This window comes from Sabethes cyaneus, chromosome 1 (genome assembly GCF_943734655.1).
Source record: "Sabethes cyaneus chromosome 1, idSabCyanKW18_F2, whole genome shotgun sequence".
Classification (NCBI taxonomy): Eukaryota; Metazoa; Arthropoda; class Insecta; order Diptera; family Culicidae; genus Sabethes; species Sabethes cyaneus.
This window is the reverse complement of record NC_071353.1, coordinates 117,819,713-117,838,437: the sequence shown is the minus strand read 5'-3', so window position 1 is coordinate 117,838,437 and position 18,725 is coordinate 117,819,713. Positions and strand designations below refer to the sequence as shown.

Genomic DNA, 18,725 nt, shown 5'->3' with positions numbered 1-18,725 from the left:
TGGGGGTCAGGGGTATACTTCCAACGACTGTCAGTCAAAAACTTATCAACCAAGGTACTCCCAACGACTGTAAATAAATCATTATGTATATGTATATGTATGTATTATGTATATGAGAAGCGTTTGGTACGGCAGGTCCACGCTTTCTTCCTTTTACTTGATTTCGAGGAGTTGAATGAAATTAGGTATTTTTTCCTGGTTCCACTTGATTCATTAGAATTCTTCTCCAGTTGGCCTAGCAGTTGGCAAGAAAAATGATTGATTCAAGTAATCGTCATTTTTCAGTCATTTGCTTTTCAAGAATGAGAATAGATTAGATTACCAAAGATCCGTTAGATTGTCTACGTATTTCAATTGGATCGCAGTGCCCTCAAGAAAACTACAATAGATCTGAATGCTGGTCGCAGTGGTCTAGTCTCCTATAAACAAAAAAAAAAACACCGACGAAAAAATTTTGTGATTTCTCCAGAACTAGAATGAAGGATTTTCAACAAATACATGATGGTTACGGCCTGTATATACGCTTGGGAAGTGGCTGCCAGCATATAGACAATGCAATTCGGGAGCGTTAAAAAATGTGCGAGATTCTCTCTGAAGTATGCCAGCATGTGCAGTCCGCTAATAAACAAATCAACATGCCGTGATGTGCCCTGTTGGAATGACACCCTCAGTGACATTTGTCGGGATCACGTCCAAATGGGATGAGTACAAGGCCCTCCATGCCCAACTTTAACGCTAAATTACGTAATACTGCACGCAATACAAGTACGATTAGCAAGTTGACAGCGGTGACAGCACGTTGCTCTCAATAGAGTGGAAGATTTGTGCCACTCTTTTAACTCAGAAGCAGCTGGTATGAGCAGACCGTCTGATTCGTCACCAAATTTTATCCTGAGGTCAATTTATCACTCACTGGGTACCAGTTGGCATGATAGAAAACGGGGACTTTCGTCTTCGTCTATTTCAACGATGTCGACTTTCTGCTTAAATGTGCACGACTCTTGTTTGCTGACGATCTTAAGCTGTATGCAAAAGTAGAGAATCCACCCAATGCCGCGGTTCTACAGGAGCAGCTATCAATGTTCGCGAAATGGCGCATATATAACCTCCGACAAATATATATAACTCCGACAAATGCGAAAATATTACATTCTCCAGAAAATCAAACCCTCTCGTCTTCGACTATACGCTATCAAGGCGTACCTTTACGCCGCGAAAACTGTGTCAAGGACTTGGGAATACTGCTCGGCTCAAAGCTCGATTTCAAATAACACATACCGCATTTATTGTCGACAAGGCCTGCAGGAAGCTTGCATTTATTATGCGCTTCGCCAAGAACTTCTGCGATATCTACTGTCTAGAAGCTCTCTACTGTGCACTAGTCCGTTCCAATATTGAGTACTGCGCTCCAGGGTGGACTCCATGCTACTAAAATGGAGTTGACCAAATCGAATCAATGCAGCGCAGATTCATCCGTTTCGCTCTTCGGAGATTATCTTTAAACGACCGCTTCCAGCTGCCTTCAATGAACAACGCTGCAGACTCATCAATCTTGATACCTTGAATACTGGTCACAATATGATCAGAGCAATAGCTGTCGCTGATTTGCTGACCTCGCTAACCTCAACGTACACGCTCAAAGTCGTACTTTACGTACTAAAGGACCATTTTCTGTGCGTACTGCGTCGGTGAACAAACTGCAGCAGCTTTGGTACGATCACCGATCTGCAACGCCAATTACTTATAATCCAACTTAGACTTTAACGTTAGCCGCGAGGTGCTGAAAACTAGATTCTTGACTCTAACTCGTACATTCTACGTTAACTGTATCAGTAGGGTCATAAGACCCGTTGATATTTTTACATAAACAAACAAAAAGATAATTAAACATAGCAACAAAATCAGCTTTACAGATGTCTGAGCTCAACTAAGGACGTGGTGCACCCTCTGGAGGCGAGAGTTGGGCTTCCTCCAGCCAGTAGCAAACTGGAGGAAGCCAAAAGGTTGGTGGACGAGTTGTACTCGTTCATCAACTCACGGTCTAATGTCCATCTCGACATTAAAAAGCTGGCGGTGAGCCTCCGCTCTACCGTCTTAGCTGCCGAGGTGGAGAGGCATGAGCTTCTGCAGCGATGCGAGATCGCCGAAGCTCAGGCCATAGCCGCTAAGGCTGTCCATAAGTGCGGCGCCTTAGTAGTGAAGCTGACAGGTAAACTTTCGTATGATGACCTACTACGCAAGGTTAAGGTGAACCCCAAGCTGCAGGAGCTTGGGGCCAACGTGGTAAAGACCCGCCGAACCCAGGCCGGGGATATGCTCTTCGAGCTCAAAAAGGACCCAACGGTCCAGAGCTCTAACTACAGTGAACTGGTTGAGCAGTCCTTGGGCGAAGCGGGCCAGGTCAAGGCGCTGTTGCAGCGTGCTCTTGTCGACTGTAAAAACCTCGACGAAATTACGACGGCAGTTGACCTGAAGGATACTCTGCGGGATCAGCTTAATGTTGATGTGGCACCCGCAGATATGCGGTTGCGGAAGGCATATGGCGATATGCAAACCGCAACCTTAAACGTGCCAGAGGCCATCGCCAACAAAATGTTGACGCCTGGCAAAGTTAAGGTACACTGTCAGTCTGTACACTTGCGTCCAAACGGCGTATTGAATGCTGTTTCAGGTGTATGGGCCTTGGCCATCGGGCGTGCAAGTGTAAGGCCCCCGATCGGTCTAAGCTTTGCAGGCGGTGCAGCGAAGACGAGCACTTCGCCAGGGGATGTAGCAATTCCCCCAGGTGCTTGCTCTGCACAGCCGAAGCGGGAAATAAGCACGCCACAGGGCCATGCAACGATAATGGTGCAGGTTATACAGATTAACCTGAACCACTGTGATACGGCACAGGAGTTGCTTTGGCAAGCGGCAGCCGAAACGGGGTGCGATATTGACATTATCGCGAATGCTTACCGGGTCCCCCGGGGCTAACTGGGTAATCGACAAGGGTCGGATGGCAGCGATTGCTGTGATGGGTAGATACTTCATCCAGAAGGTGGTTTCGTCCGACCAAGAAGGGTTCGTGATTGCTGTGGTCGATGGCGTCTGCATCTGTAGCTACTACGCTCCATCTAGGTGGTCGCCGGATCAGTTTGACCGGATGCTAGACGTGCTCACCGATGAGCTTACGGGCCGCAAGCCCGTTGTCATTGGAAGAGACTTCAATGCTTGGGCTGTCGAATGGGCTGGCAGGTACACTACCCCTAGGAAACAAAGCCTACTAGAAGCTCTGTTCAAGCTGGACGTAAGTCTGGCGAACGTGGGATCCGTCAGTATCTTTTGTAGGGGAGTATAACAATCGATCATTGATATCATCTTCTGCAGCCCAACATTGCTAGCCAACATGGGTTGGAGGGTGTCCGATGAGTACACGCATAGCGACCACCAAGCTATACGGTATACGATTGAACGACGGATGCCACGGTCACGCGGGTTGAAGTCGACTGGGAGGAGGTGGAAAGTGAAGGCCTTCGATAAAGACCTGTTCGTTGAAGCACTCAGCGCAGAGAGCAACCTGAGTACCCGTGAGCTGACCAACGTCCTAATACGGGCATGTGATTCGCATGTGCCCAGGACGGGGCAGCCAACGAACGGTCGTCGCTCGGTATGCTGGTGGAGCGAGACCATTGCTCAGCTCCACTCCAGGTGCCACAGAGCGAGAAGGGTAGCGCAGAGGGCCCGAACCGATGCAGATGCTGAAGCTCGGGGGGTCGAACTTAAAGCGACCAGGCTGGCGCTCAACAAGAAGGTTAGGCGTAGCAAGAAATCCTGTTTCCAGGAGCTATGCCGCGATGCGGATTCGAACCCTTGAGGTGGTGCATACCAGGCGGTGATGAAAAAGATGAAGGGAACATCCGCGCCGCAGGAAACTTGCCCTCAAAAGCTGAAAGTCATCGTGGAAGGGCTCTTTCCGCAACACGATCCAGTTTGGTGGCCTCAGACCCCGTACGGTCAATCGAATGATGTCCTCATTCCGGTCACGAATGAGGAACCCATCGTAATTACCAGGGGTTTAAAAACGAAGAAAGCGCCTGGTCCTGACGGGATTCCGAACGAGGCACTCAAGGTGGCGATCCAAGCACATCCCGATATGTTTAGACGCTTCAGAATTGCCTAGAGGTATGCGAATTTTCAGACAAATGAAAGGTTCAAAGATTAGTACTGCTGCCAAAGCCGGGGAAACCAGCTGGTGATCCCTCGTCGTACAGGTCAATTTGCCTATTGGACACGTTAGGCAAATTGCTAGAGTGGGTAATCCTAAACAGGCTGACGCCTGTGGTGGAAAGTGATGTCGGGCTGGCAAGCTCGCAGTTTGGCTTCCGTAAGGGGAAGTCCACTGTAGACGTCATAAAGTCCGTGGTGGAGAGGGCCGAGAAGCCTATGAGACGGAAAAGACGAGGCGACTGGTAATGTGCCATAGTCACAATCGATGTCAAAAATGCATTTAACAGCGCTAACTGGGGTGCAATTGCGTTAGCGCTGCATAGGATGACCATCTGTGCAGGTTGCTTAAAAGTTGCTTCGAGAACCGGACGCTTGTGTACGACACGGCGGATGGGGCGAAGAAGTACAAAGTGACAGCGGGTGTTCCACAGGGCTCGATTCTCGGCCCCACGCTCTGGAATGCCATGTACGATGGGGTGCTGAGGCACGAACTACCCACTGGGGTCGAGATCACTGACTTCGCCGATGATATCGTCCTTACAGTGGTAGGCGAGTTTCTAGAGGAGGTGGAAATGCTGGCATCGGACGCCATAAGCATAATAGAGGGTTGGATGGCGGGTGTCAATCTACGATTGGTCCACCACAAGACGGAAGCGGTGATGATCAGTAACCGCAAGTCGGCCTTAGAGGCCAAAATCATCGTTGGAGGATAGGTGATTGTCTCCAAACGAAGTGTGAAGTACCTGGGTGTTATGGCAGACAACAGGCTGAACTTCACCAGTCATGTGGATTATGCTTGTGGTAAAGCGTTAACGGCGGTTACTGCGCTGTCCAAAATCATGCCGAACGGCTATGGTCCTGGCAGCAGTAAGAGACGCCTGTTGGCCAGCGTTGCCACGTCGGTGCTACGGTCTGGTGCACTGGCATGGGCCCTGGCTTTGGAGAGTAAGCGCAATCAGGCATGTCTGAACAAGGTATTCAGCCTGTTGGCATTGCGCGTTGCGTGCGGCTACCGTACCATATCGTTGGATGCGATTGGGGTTATTGCAGTCATGATCTCCAGATGCATACTTCTAGGTGAGGACAACGAGTGCCATAGGCAGAGGAACGTCAGGGGCGCTAGGGATAGAGTTAGGCTGGACTCTATTAGGCGTTGGCAGGCGGAATGGGATCACGCTTAACACGACAGGTGGACCCATAGGCTGATCCAGAACATCTCGTCCTGGATCGGAACGTCAAGAACGTCTTGGATCGGTACAAGGCATGGTGAAGTAAACTTTTTCCTTACCCAGTTTCTGTCGGGACATGGATGCTTTAAGAAGTATCTACATACGCGTGGGCGGCTAGGCTCATCCTTTTGCCCCGTTTACACGGTAGCCGAGGAAACGGCGGAGCATGTGATGTTTCACTGCCCGCGTTCCGTAGCAACTCGGCGGGGGATGCTTGCGGTCGTTGAAGAAGACACGTTGAAGAAGAATGTGCGCGGAGCAGCGCGCATGAGTTGCCGTCGATAGGGCAGTAACGGACGTGATAACGGAGTTGCAACGGCTAGAACGTTTGCAACGACAGGGCCTGACATAGCTTAGCTAGGGTCAGTAAAGGGCTGGGTGGGCAGCCCAGGCCCTAGGTGAAGGGCAGTGGCGGAATGAAGTGACTAGGATGTTGAGTGAACCCACACACGTCCTCCCTCCTGAAGTAAAACCTAACGGTAGAACCGGAAGAGGTGGGCAAAAAGGAAATGGGCAACAGGAGATGTTGGCACCTTGCGAATCCTATGCGGCACCGTGAAGGTGCTGTCTATGAAGATTTTCTCCCTGCATAAATAATAAAAAAAGATGTCTGAGCTATATTAATCAAACGGTTTTCTGAACACGAGACTGAGGCACTGAGGATGACATCAGGGATCTTAACAACCAAGCAGAATGAATGAGACAGGGGCCAGCAATAGATGGTTTCAACCGGATAGTAAAATCTGCTGCTTTTCGTTGATTTAAAGGGACCTTTTTGCCAGGCCACAAAGTAGCACTTAAAACGTGCCTGCGATAGCGACTTTTAAGTCTGCGACCGTTGTCTATAGAAACAGCATATTCTACGAATACAAGCTCTTATATTTTATCAACAGATTTGTTTGTATCAGACTGTTAAAGTAGAAATCAATCAGAGGCGTGGCCAGTGCTTAGAAATTTCATATTCAATTTATGCAATACGCCCGATGCAATATGCCTACTATCCATTCTTTGTTATTTCTACTACAGATGAAATGAACTTAGCATTGCCAACCTGAAACCAACGATTCGAGCGAATCACTTGCGTTCTGTTCGTGTTATTCTCTGCATTAATTCATTCTCGATAATAGTGAATGAAATCAAATGTGAATCATTCATTTATTTTGAACTGCCGACAAAACGCAAACGAAATTAAATCAACGTAAACATTGCTCCGAAGTTTTAATAAATTTCCTTCAGCCAGGTTTCGGCTGATTGCAAAAAGCAGGCAGTTTAAAAAACTGAGATCTAAGATATCAGTCAAGAGCAAGAAAATGGATTGACAGGTTTGTCGAGAAATCATTCAGTGCTGCAATTCATGAATGAATTGTTTTGATGGGTAAAAAATTGAGAAAGACACACTGTCAGTAGTTCAGTGGATATGACCATTGGCGTGGCTAGAGGGGATGCCTAGGGGACCAGGCCCCCTCTAGAGTTCTGCACGCCCCCTCCAGAAATGTTCACCATTGGAATTTGAAAACCGGAAAAAAATTCAGTGTATATGTTCTCAAAAAAGATTCTCTCCTAACCTAATGGCGAAGTCGTAAAAGAAGGCTGAAGGTTAACCTGGGAGTGCCAATGGAAGATACCAATGTCCTAGCACCTGATCTCCAATTAAATCGAACGAGATTTCGGGATACTGAAGACCAATAAAGCCGCCAGTAAGCACCGTTTACCGACAGAGGTTTATAAATATGGCCGAGAAATGCTGGAAACGGCACTACACTGGGTTATTTACAAGATTTAGGGGGAGGATAAACTACCGGAGGAATTGATGGAAGGAGAGACATAGCGCTGATAAAGCCGCCTACAAAGTACTCTCCCATATCTTTTAACACTAGCTGTTACTGAAGGTTTCGTAGGGAATTACCAGGCAGGTTTCATGGGGCCTCGGGCAACTACGGACCATATTCCGACATCCGACAGATGTTGCATAAATGTCGGGAGTACAACTTGCCCACGAACCACATCTTTATTGTTTTTAAAGCAGTATGCGATACAGTCGATCGAGACCACCTATATGACAGATAACGCAAGAACATGGTTTTCCGCATAAACTGACCTCCCAAGTAACAATTCTAAAGCCACTTGGTTTTACTTGAATTTTATAAAGGTTTTATTGCGGTATTAATCATTATCTCTGGTTTTATTGTGGTATTGCGCATTACCTAGGGCATACGAGTCCAAGCACATCTATAGCTAGCTAGAAAACCATAATAAAACTGTTAATAAAGCAAATTTATTGTGGTTGCTTGTATTACCACGGTAAAACTTGTTGGCTGCACCACGTCTCTTACAAATCTACCATACGTGTGGCGTATCAATACAAAATGGCGCATCAATCAAAATTGATCTTATCGCGGTTACTTGTCAAACCGCAATAAATCTGTTAGTTTTATAGAGCTATTAAAACGGTAACACCCTGGCCAAACAGTTTTTTGCTGCTATTATGAAGAATACCTAAGTTCAACACCAAAATCATTTTTTTATGCGAAGCCATATTGCCATATTCTAGTATTTTGTTTCAGCTCGCAAACAACTATTCATCAAAGCAAAGTGTTTTGCAGAAAAAAAGTTATTATCAACCGGTTTTCCTGTCAGACGAAGCAACTAAAATGGTTTTGCTAGAAATTGAGATTGACTAACTGAATATTTTCAATTTGTTGAAACAACCAGTTTTCGTAAATTGCAAAATTTCAGGGGCGCGCTGATTTTATCGACCTATCATATCAATATGCACGATGAAATTAAATGCGCACATACTGCAAACCAATGAAATTGTTTAAAATTTAATAAATATTCTATGGAATACATTATTCTGGTCGCTATAAACCAAATCATTCAGAATGATCTGTCACTAAAACCTAAACTTTTCTTCTCACGGATGTATTTTCAAGTTGACAAAGTTAGTGAACTTATTTAGCTTTTGCCAGAAAAGCGAAATGCGAAAAGCGAAAAGCTTTTGTAAATTATGGCAATGGCTGTCAAGCAGCGAAAGCTTAACCGGTTTTATTGCTGCTTTGAGCAGAGCGTGATACGACTACTTGAGCTTATGACCTAATTCTTATAGCGGTTATAAAAACATTCTGAGGAGTGGGCCACTTGGTCAGAAAGCAGTTTTATAGCGGTCATCAGAAAGTTCTGGTGGCGCTCATAGTTTTATTAGCGGTTTTATGAAATTGGTCATGAAAACCACTATACGAACGTAATAAAACTTGGAATTGTTACTTGGGCTGACGGCACTAATCAGAATTACATTGGCTCGTGTTGGTGTTTCGTGCGCATCTCGGAAACATTCTGGAGTCCCTTCGAGACGCAGCGAGCATTGAGACAAAGTGACGCCTTATCCTGCATGCTGTTCAACATTGCTCTTGAGGGGTGGTCCGAAGAGCGGGTATCGAAACGAGAGGCACAATTTTTAGCAATGATAGCAAACTACTAGCAACTTTGCGACGAAAAACGCTACGAACCACTATAAGATCGGTAGTTCTTTACGGAGTTTAAGCTGAGACGCTGCTCACGGAGGACATACATGCCATTGCTGTGTTCGAGCTCGAGAAAGAGTTCAAGAAAGTGTTGCAGACAATATTTTGTGGAGTACAAAGTGAAAGCAGCGGAGAGTAGAGGAGGCGTATGAATCACGAGCTAAAGGCACTGCTTGGAGAGATTCCCATTGCACATCTGCCGAAAGTCTGTAGGCTACGGTAGTCCAGACACATCGTAAGGATGCCGAACGACAATGCGATCAAAAAAGAGTTCTTTTCAACAAACCCACCGCCACCAGGAACAAGGAGCTTCCACATGCAGGATGTCTTAAAAGTCGAAAGAGATTTACAGCATCTGAGACGACTGGGAAGTTTTATATAAAGTGAATTTTTTTTTGAAAAGCACCCCCTAGGCCCCTCCCAGAGCAATTTCCTAGGTACGCCAAGGGATATGACTATTATGATATGATTTTACATGGGCAGACAGATAAAAGAATACTACCGGGGGTTAAACTGCTTGCGTTGAATGCGTTTTATATTCGCCTTCAAGCAGGGCTGTCAATTTTTTCGAGCACTGATCTAAAGCTTAATCGCCGACACCCTGTGAGGAAAAATAAACTACCCGCAAATTCTTGAGCGAATCGATATTAACGACCAGAACAGATTCCTTCAAAATACTGCTATGCTGAGGATGTCACACTACCGTACGAACTACGGCAAATATGGAGCTCTCAGAAGTCTCCAAATGACGTTTGCCAAAGTCGCATCCATGTTTGATTTCCACAGTGAGCGATTCAGCTGCGTCTGCAGCCTGTACAATTAATTTATCAACAGGTTTTTTTTTCATTTTGTTTTGTAAAAAAGCAAAGCCTTGGGCTTTAACGACTTTCTAAGATATGATCCTTCTTTATCTACAGACTTCGCAGCCGGCTGTTACAGTACAGGACATTTACGGGGCTAGTGCAACAATCCTACCAAATCTATCTAGCAGCACCGCATAACCGAGGTTCGAACATTCGACCAGCATCGTATCTCGAAGCTAACTGGGCGGATATATTTTTGTTTTATGTTTATGTTAAATTTATACCATTTATACATCTGCCCACTGAGAAATTAACCGTCATTGGGACTGTGTAGGAGTATTGAAGTAGGAATAAATAAGAAATTCCTTCACTTGTACAAGAGCGTTGACAGTACAGCACTGAGGACAAAGAGTAACAAGTCTCGACGTTTAAAGATCTTCGGATCTTATTATTAAGTTTGTAGTTTGTCGCATTTTGTTAAGCTTGAAGAACCGTGGATTCGAATCCCACGGACTGTGCCTAGACCCTACTTTACTCAACCCTTGTTTACTCACCTCAACCAACGGTTCAATTGAGGACCCCCCCCCCCCCCCATATCATACCGCTTTTATTAAGTTTTTTTACGTGTCATTCCCATCCATTGCATACTGGCAAAGCCTTGAGTATAACCGTCTTTAAGATATGTTTCTTTATCAACAGATTTCGCAGCCGGTTGTTAGAGTACAGGACATTCACTAATGCAACGATCCTAGTGACTCTTGCAGCACCGCCCAGCCGAGATTCGAACATACGACGGCCGACTTGTTAGACCAACATCGTACTACGAAGCTAACTGGGCGATCTATTGCATTCGACTATCGAATGAGAAGTTTAATCCAACTGATGTTCAAGTCTAATTAATGTAAACATAGTTAAGGGGCCATCAGCCACCGAAAATCTTGAAGAAGTCACTATTTTTTATTTGAGATTTTGATTTTACATGCTTTTCGAACTATTTTGATACCAATCTTGTATTGATCCGATCGCGGAATAACTATCTTACACATAAGTATTCCAGTCCCGCGCAGAACAAACTCGTCGTAATAAAATTCGACTCCTGTAAAAACTCGATTTTCAAACTTTATCGACATTTTTTTCGTTTTGTGCGTAGAAGTCTGCAGAAGACTTTTATAACCTTTGAGTTTTGTATGCAACACACACCCAGAGAAATGTTTTTCTAACTTCTACCAAAAAAACAAAAAAGGTTTGTTACAAATACATTGACTAGGTACCGAGAAAAAGATACATTAAGTTTGAAAATTGTGTTTTTACAGGAGCGGAATTGAATTACGATGAGTTTATTCCGCGTGAAACTGGAGTTTTTAAGTACTGGAGTTTTTAAGTACCTTTAAGGTACATGATATAAAGGTACGCGCATCTTTGAAGGTACAGCGTACAGTATGTGTAATAGTTTGCTTTCATTAAGAGCTTGTATCGAATCGATTTAAACTAATATGGTTTATACAAGGTTTAAAACATTCAATGCTACAGACCAAAAACCTAAAAAAATGCGTCTTTCTACCAAAGTTACAAACTAAGAAGAGGGAAATAAAAAACAAACAAAAAATCAGTGTAGTGTGTTATCAATAATGGCAGCATTGGCAGTTTATAGTAAGGGGAGATAGGATTTTGACTGTTACCTCTCATTCATTGATTGTCCGATAAAAGCGGAAATTCTCTGATTGTTAGTAAAACTTCTGGAAATGAAACAAGACGAATAGAAGAGAAAGAAGAAGATAGCAGCGGGTTCTGATGATGATTGGTTTGGTTTTGTTGGTTTGAAAATTCTTCGCTCGGCTGATAGTGTTGTGAGTCGTTAATTATTAAACAAGGGGAAACTATTGCTGTACATGTTTTTTTCAACAGGTTTTTCACTCACTAGCACTCAAAGAACTGTTAGCAAGCAAATGCGACGATGGCAAGGAGATGTTTCCAAACTTGTTTCTTACTGTGCATGTGTAGGAGTGTGAAAATGTGGCCCTAACTTCGATTTTAGTGACTAGAGAAAAGCCGAAGCTGACTTACCCGCCCGAACTGTGTAGCTTTGTCGATTCTAGTTGTCTGGCAGCTTCTTCCGTTCGTTTTAGGAGCATCACCTGGAAAGAAGGTTTTTAAAATCAGATATTTGAATAAAACAGTTGAAAGATCAATTCGGCTTAACCTACCTTCTGGCCCAAATTCCGGAAACACATCTCCTGTATCATGTTTGCTCGCCGCTGGGTTGATTCACTGCGTGAAATTACCAACAGCGTGCCTCGTTCCGGGACGTACCGACATTCGGCCGCACCGATTGCCTTCTGAAACTCCCGATGTACGCCGTCGATTTTGGCACTATTCAACAAAGAACTAATTGTTATAGTTAAAACCGATTTCCATCGAACGATAGCCGCAGTTTTATACTTACTATTCTCGAATGTCTTCCGGCACATCGATTTCGAATCGAAAAAAGGTCTTATCGTTGATCGGAGGATTAGTGTTCTTCACCCGTAGCCTGTCGGCCGATACAATTTCCGTATAGCTATTGTCCCAGCCGAGATATTCCACCACAAAAAAGTCACCTTTCATCATCTGCAACGAACGAAAAGTACAAAACAATTGAGACTTTTCTTGAAACTAGCGGATATCGGTCTTACCTTGATTACCGCTCGCCACCACCCACATGCTTCGTTTTCGTTAGATCGGGAGTACACTTCGACTTCCATGTGTTCGCAGAAGGTGGTCGCAGTCTCGGTCGGAGGTAGACGAACTTGATTGAACAGAAACTTCGATTCCTCCTGCCAGCTGTCAAAAATATTAGTCATTAAGTAACCCCATTAGCCAACTACTTCAAAAAACATACTCATTTTCAAATGCCACCATGACTCCATCGTCAAAGACATCCGTAACAACTCCCTGCACGAAGTAGGTATTCAAGCCATTCGTCAGTTCCAGAAATAGATTAAGCAAAGTAGAACCACCATCGCAGAAAAGAAAATAATAAAAACAAGACAAGGAAATAAATCAGAATCATGATACTTAGCGACTACTAATAGTTTTTCGTTCGGACTTTCGAATTTTTCCGAAACAAAACTTTTTGTTTCAATCTAGCAAAGAAACACATTCCAATATTTTTTACGCCAACGCAAAAGCAATTGACCTTTGCATTGTTTTTTCTTTTTTGACCCAGACAAGATTTTCCAATAAGCAACAATGTAAATGTCAGATACACACCCCCAAAATTTAAACCCCACGCAAAAAGAAATAAATTAAAAATCTATTGCGTAAAATCCAATCAAATAAATGCATAAATTTGTAAATAGTTACAAAACGTCAAAACTCGTCAAATAGATACAGGTTCGCCGCCTGCTAGCCAAGTGCAGTTTTCATTCGGAAATCGGTTCCTCTGACAACGTTCTTGGAGACGATCAAAATTATTGACAGCTTGTCGGTGGAAGCTCTGCACCGAAGGGTACGAAAGAGGGACAAAGGAGCCGTCTGCTCCGATCGAGAAGTCGTGATCATGCGGTACCCGGTTCAAATCACCACACTTCGGTTAGATCAGAATTTTTTTTCTTTTACCGTTTTTTTGGAAGCCCATTCATTTTTCCAACACCCCACGAATGGCACAAACCGGTGGTCAAGGAGCACGCATTGGCCAGGTTTTTCTTTCTTTTTCTTCCATGGCGTCCGACGGGCGCTCCGCACTCACGAAAAAAAAATTTTTTTTTCATTCACCACCACGAAAACTGTCACCGGTGACGACCACCGCGGCCGTCCCGCTCGCGCATTCAATTGCTATCGGACGGGGCGGAGCCCACCAGGCCGGAAGTGCCATCTAGGACCGGTACTTTTTGCAATATTCACCTTATAATTGGCTCCGTTTTCGCCGCATACTTCCACCAAGAGTTCGTCCATTTTGGATTTGTGAATATTTCTTTCTCTTCTCCCCACTTGATTCGGTTCTAGTGGCTGGCTGACTGACTGCTCGCGTTCGGTCTTTTCGCTTTGCTCGCCTCTTGATGGCCAGTATCGACGACGACGACGACGACGACGAGTTAACTTTTCCTTACGAAAACTGAGCACACATACAAACACCTACCACTGAATCGTACAAACCGTACAAACAACGATGCGACACCGCTGCACTGCTTACTGCGAGGAAGAGAAAACCAAAAATTAAACGAAAAAAAAGGAATCGAAACGTCTGACAGGATGATTCCAGCGACTGTCAAAAATGCCAACTGTCTCCTTGACAGCTCTAAGCAGAGATGCCAGATCGAAAGGCGTGACTTCAATATGACGACGTTTGAAAAAATTTATTTGAAGATAGAATTAACAAAAGGGCGAATGTCGCATGCGTTACCAAACCGAGTGAGGGTTGATTTTCCTATGCTGGTCCAGCAAGAAGTAACTCTCACTCGTTTTGTTTACATTTGCGACATTCGCCCTTTTGTTAATTCTACCTAGAATTTGATTCAGTTACACTCTTAAATGATTCTACCTGTAAATAGGTCGGATTTAGTTAAAGCTAGGTTGAAACTACTCAAAATGCCCTTAAAGTGTACAAACTCAAACTTTGGATAAAAATTCCAACTCATTTTGGCTACTGGCTACCGATAATTGAATTATTCTCTATGACAAACAGGACCCGACAACGTCACCTTCAATTGCACAGCGTCACTAAACAATGAAGCAGTGAAACTACGGTTTCAACAGAAGCAGCACCCCTTCAGTTTCAAACTGACTTCAGTCAGCGTCAGCGAAACAGGCTTCACTTCATCATGACTATCAGTTTCAACTTTTCATTTGTACTTTTCTATCAAATATTCAGAAGAAGGCCAGCAACTTTGAATGCAAATAAATTGAATTTGAGTAACATTTCTTACAATGCAACGCATATTAAAGTTATCTTAGTTAATGTCGCCAAATCGTGCCTGACTTTCTGCCGTCGTCAATTGAAACAGCCACCAACTTCAACTGAAGCTTGCTTGAAAAGTTCTGTTCAAAAAATGAAGCAAGTCACTTCATGTATGAAGCGAAAGTCAGTGTCATTTATTGGTTTCGACGATGCCGAGCCCTGATGACAAATAACGCACTTTTAAGCTCCTACTGCCAACTTTTTGGTTGAAAAACTACTCAAAATCCGAGTTTGTACACTTGAAGGGCATTTTGAGTAGTTTCAACCTAGCTTTAACTAAATCCAACCTATTTACAGGTAGAATCATTCAAGAGTGTAGGCCACGTTAGGTTGTGAAATTAATCAGTTTAAAGCCGTATTCCTGAACTACATATAAGAGCAATTTTAATATTGAACTTTTCAAAAGAAAATTTGACCGCCATCCACATTTTCTAAAAATCTACAAAAAGCCTATTATTTATACATTTGATTGAACAATTTATTGAAAAAAAAAATAAGCGGCGCCATCTTTGGAACACTGGAAAAAAAACTCTTGAAAATTTTTTCGATTTTTTTTACTGTGATATTCGCATCGAAAAATTTCCAAAAAACAATGGAAATGTGTCCGGCAGTGAGTATAACATCTGTGATTTTTTTTAAATTTTTATGATAATTGGTTTCGGAGTAAAGCGGGGTACGCTGCTGAAAAGTAATGGGTAAAAAGATAGGACAAGAAATGCTCAAGAAATTGATTTCTTTTACGATTTCTTAAGCAGTACGCACCTCATAAGAAATATTATTTCACGTCCAGATGACGTTGGTTTACACGCAAGTGAATTAAAACGTCACTTTTCCGTACGGAATAATATCCGGCGCAATTATTACCACAAGAAAAAATGACAGGTGGTTGCTTGCATTGGAGTTGTCAAAATTTCTTCGGTAAATAACAAGATTTTTTCTTGAGCTGTTTTCTTTTCAGCAGCGTACCCCGCTTAAACTGCGAAAAATGAAATTCACTCTAGCCGCCATTACCGATTCAAGATGGCGTCTAATGATCTGAAAATTTGCCAAAATGCTCCTCAGGTCAAGTACTTTGTTTGAATCATTGCATAATTTAATTAGGTTCGGGGGCATTTTTTGTATGAAAAACCGGCTAAACCCTTTGTTTTTTAATAATAACTATCCTGTACTTACTAAATACATTGAAAATACGCTTGTCAAGCAAGGAGGGGTGCTATGGGGAGGCAATAACGAAAAACTTATGGTTCAAATTGCTAAATTGCAAACATGTGTGGTAAACGCAGAAAATAACCACGCTAATAATTTTCGCGTGGGACTCTAAATAGGTGGAAACTCCGCAATAGCGAATTTGTTTATTCAACCCGGGATAGAACTGGATGATTTTTTGGTATTGCTCACGGAGCGAATTTTGTTTGTTTCAATGGCTGCTTTAAGCCTCAATAAAATATTTTTATAGCAACCTGAAAATATTGTTGTTTCAAAGCGAAATTCTATTTGAATCAAGAAAATAACAGTTTTGAATTAAAAGTAAAGTATTATCGAATTTGAATTTAACATTGATATAACTATAAATATTTTCATTTCAATCATGCATTTCAGTTTGAAACTAGATTTTTATTCTCCGTGCTCCTATTTGATAAATAAAGTTCATCGAACTTCAGCCCGGGGAGAATAAACGGATTCGCTATAAGAATGCATTGATAAGAAAAATCAGCAGATCAAATCAAAGCTCGCAATCACACCTGTGGATATCTCATTGACTAGAATTTTAACTGTCGAACTGTCAATAATAACCATCATGCATTGACCAAACTCGTGACTTTAGTCATGACCTTGAAATGCGGTCAGGCATATATTAATATTTATTTAGAAACGATGATTCTACAATTGATGAAGGGACGGTAAGGGAAAGTAATGAAGAAGGATTTTTTTTTCGGGAATGGAGGGGAAGGGTGGAAAGGAAGGGGGGGGGTAATAGGTAGCTATGGTTAACAAGTTGTCGTTGTGACTCCTATCTTTTGTCCAATGCTGGAAGGTGCATGGGTCGAACCAAGTTGTAATCAGAGATTATAACCGGATTTGAACCCACAACACCTGCCAGGGCTTCTTCATTACTTTCCCTTACCGTCCCTTCATCAATTGTAGAATCATCGTTTCAAAATAAATATACATCATGCATTATTATGAGGGCTCCATCTCGAATCGCGAATCGATATCTTTCACAATCATAAAAATGTCATGTGGGTGAAAATTTTCCAAAATGTTTCGATCTTTTGAATTCGTTAACAAATTCCTATTCAGCTTCACCACTCAATAATAAACTTTTGAAGTTGGCAGCAGCTTACGGGTCAAAGAATGCTGCGTCAAAGCATCCGTCAGCGTCAATTTGACAGTAAATTCATAGGAAAACTGTTAGAATAACGTTGTCGCAGCATTCTGTTTGGTACAGGGGTGTGAAATTGTCAAAATTTTGCGGGCTAAACATCCATGGACGACGACAACTTGGAACCAGCCAGTATACCGAAAATAACAGCTAATATTACTTAAATTATAGCTAAAAGGCTGTGTTTAACTGCTTTCTAATCAATTTCGGTAGTCTGAAAATGAATAAACCTTTATGTAGGCACCAGAACCAAAAGTACCAAAATCAATGAGTGGGACATGTACAATGTATGTAGTTTGACAGCCACACCATCCCGCTGGTTTGGATAGTCTACATTCGTCAACGCGAATTGGTTCAATATTATTCCTTGCTGTGTATACAGTTTCACGGAGAAAAATGTATGGCAAAAACAACTATATTTTAGGTTGCTTCAACCAGCTTTTCACATTGAAATTTGCGTAAATATATACTTGATTACTTTGACAAACCGCGATGCTTGAGATTAACTAAAATATTAGGTTGTTTTTGCTTTAGGAACTTCAATTCAACAAATATTTGCTTGAAATAACCAGAATCTTGGTTGTTTGGTTTTGACAGTTGATATCTTTTAGGTAATATCAACCAAATTTTATAGTTTGATCTAAACAGATTTTAGTTTAAAACAAACTGATTAAATCTGTCAAGTCAAACATTGAAACGTTTGAAACAACCTAATATTATTTTTTGAAATAAACCTAAAATGAACGTTAAATGTAACCAAAAATGTTGTTTGCAACAACCAAGAAGTTTATTGAAACAATTTTTGCGGTTTTAAACATACATACGCATTGCCGTTGCAGTTCAAAACCGAGTCTACCATTCGGTTTTATTGTTGTTCTGTACGTCGCAAGTTGTGTGCTATATCACTGTGCGATTACAGCTTACCGCTTTCGACTTAATTGCGACACACAGAACAAGAATAAAATCGATTATCGCAGGTCGATTACTACGGTGTTCAACCACAGAGAACAGATTAACAGGCTCGAAGGAAGTAATCGATCTTTTGTGTGTAAAATCTGTCGGTAGCGCCCTCCAGAAATAGTTTGCCAAACGCATCAAAAAATATTCATGTACCTTTATCAATATTTCTTTGTGCTGGAGTTACATACGCATACGCCATCGCTACGGCAGCGACATCAAGATTTAGTTTGCCACTTACTGCTCGAGGGGTGCTCTATTGATTACTCGTAGATTACATAAAAACATTTTACACACTTTTTGTCAATTACCTGGTAGTCTGTTCTCTGTGGTTCAACTGCATCAGCAATATCTTATAACTGTATTTTCGGAATACGAGACAATTTCATGAAAATAAAAAGTTATAAGTTATCACTAGTTTTAAATTTATGTCAGCTACTGTCGCTGATGACCCAAATCGACTGCTTCGGCTTTCGGTCCACCTTGAAATCATTCGGGTACGCCAGCTTGTACGAGTTCTTCTCACCAGCCAGATTGTTACGATTTCGCCAGATCCCATCAATTAACGCCGCTCTGCTGGACCAAAGAGATAAACTGAAACTGAATTGTTGTTTTTGCCACCTCGAAAGTAGACGAATGACCACCCTTGTCTCGGCTTCCGATCAGTTTAAATGTTTTACCAGGCCAAAA

General features: G+C 42.6%; 1 protein-coding gene across 5 annotated transcripts in view; it reads right to left on the bottom strand.

Annotated features, from left to right (window-relative positions):
* Positions 1 to 13,895, bottom strand: part of LOC128733012 (fragile X messenger ribonucleoprotein 1 homolog) — a 38,191-nt gene extending 24,296 nt beyond the window's left edge. For 2 of the 5 annotated variants that reach the window (XM_053826535.1, XM_053826536.1), the window contains exons 1-7: positions 13,642 to 13,895; positions 12,638 to 12,690; positions 12,432 to 12,579; positions 12,203 to 12,366; positions 11,964 to 12,144; positions 11,824 to 11,894; positions 11,439 to 11,495 (exon numbers count right to left, since the gene is read on the bottom strand). In XM_053826535.1, the coding sequence (XP_053682510.1) occupies positions 11,439 to 11,495; positions 11,824 to 11,894; positions 11,964 to 12,144; positions 12,203 to 12,366; positions 12,432 to 12,579; positions 12,638 to 12,690; positions 13,642 to 13,692 (725 nt within the window). In that variant the 5' untranslated portion in view covers positions 13,693 to 13,895. The remainder of the gene's footprint in view (positions 1 to 11,438; positions 11,496 to 11,823; positions 11,895 to 11,963; positions 12,145 to 12,202; positions 12,367 to 12,431; positions 12,580 to 12,637; positions 12,691 to 13,641) is intronic. The other 3 variants (XM_053826537.1, XM_053826538.1, XM_053826539.1) reach the window with 3 other exon arrangements.
* Between the last annotated feature and the right edge of the window lie 4,830 nt (positions 13,896 to 18,725).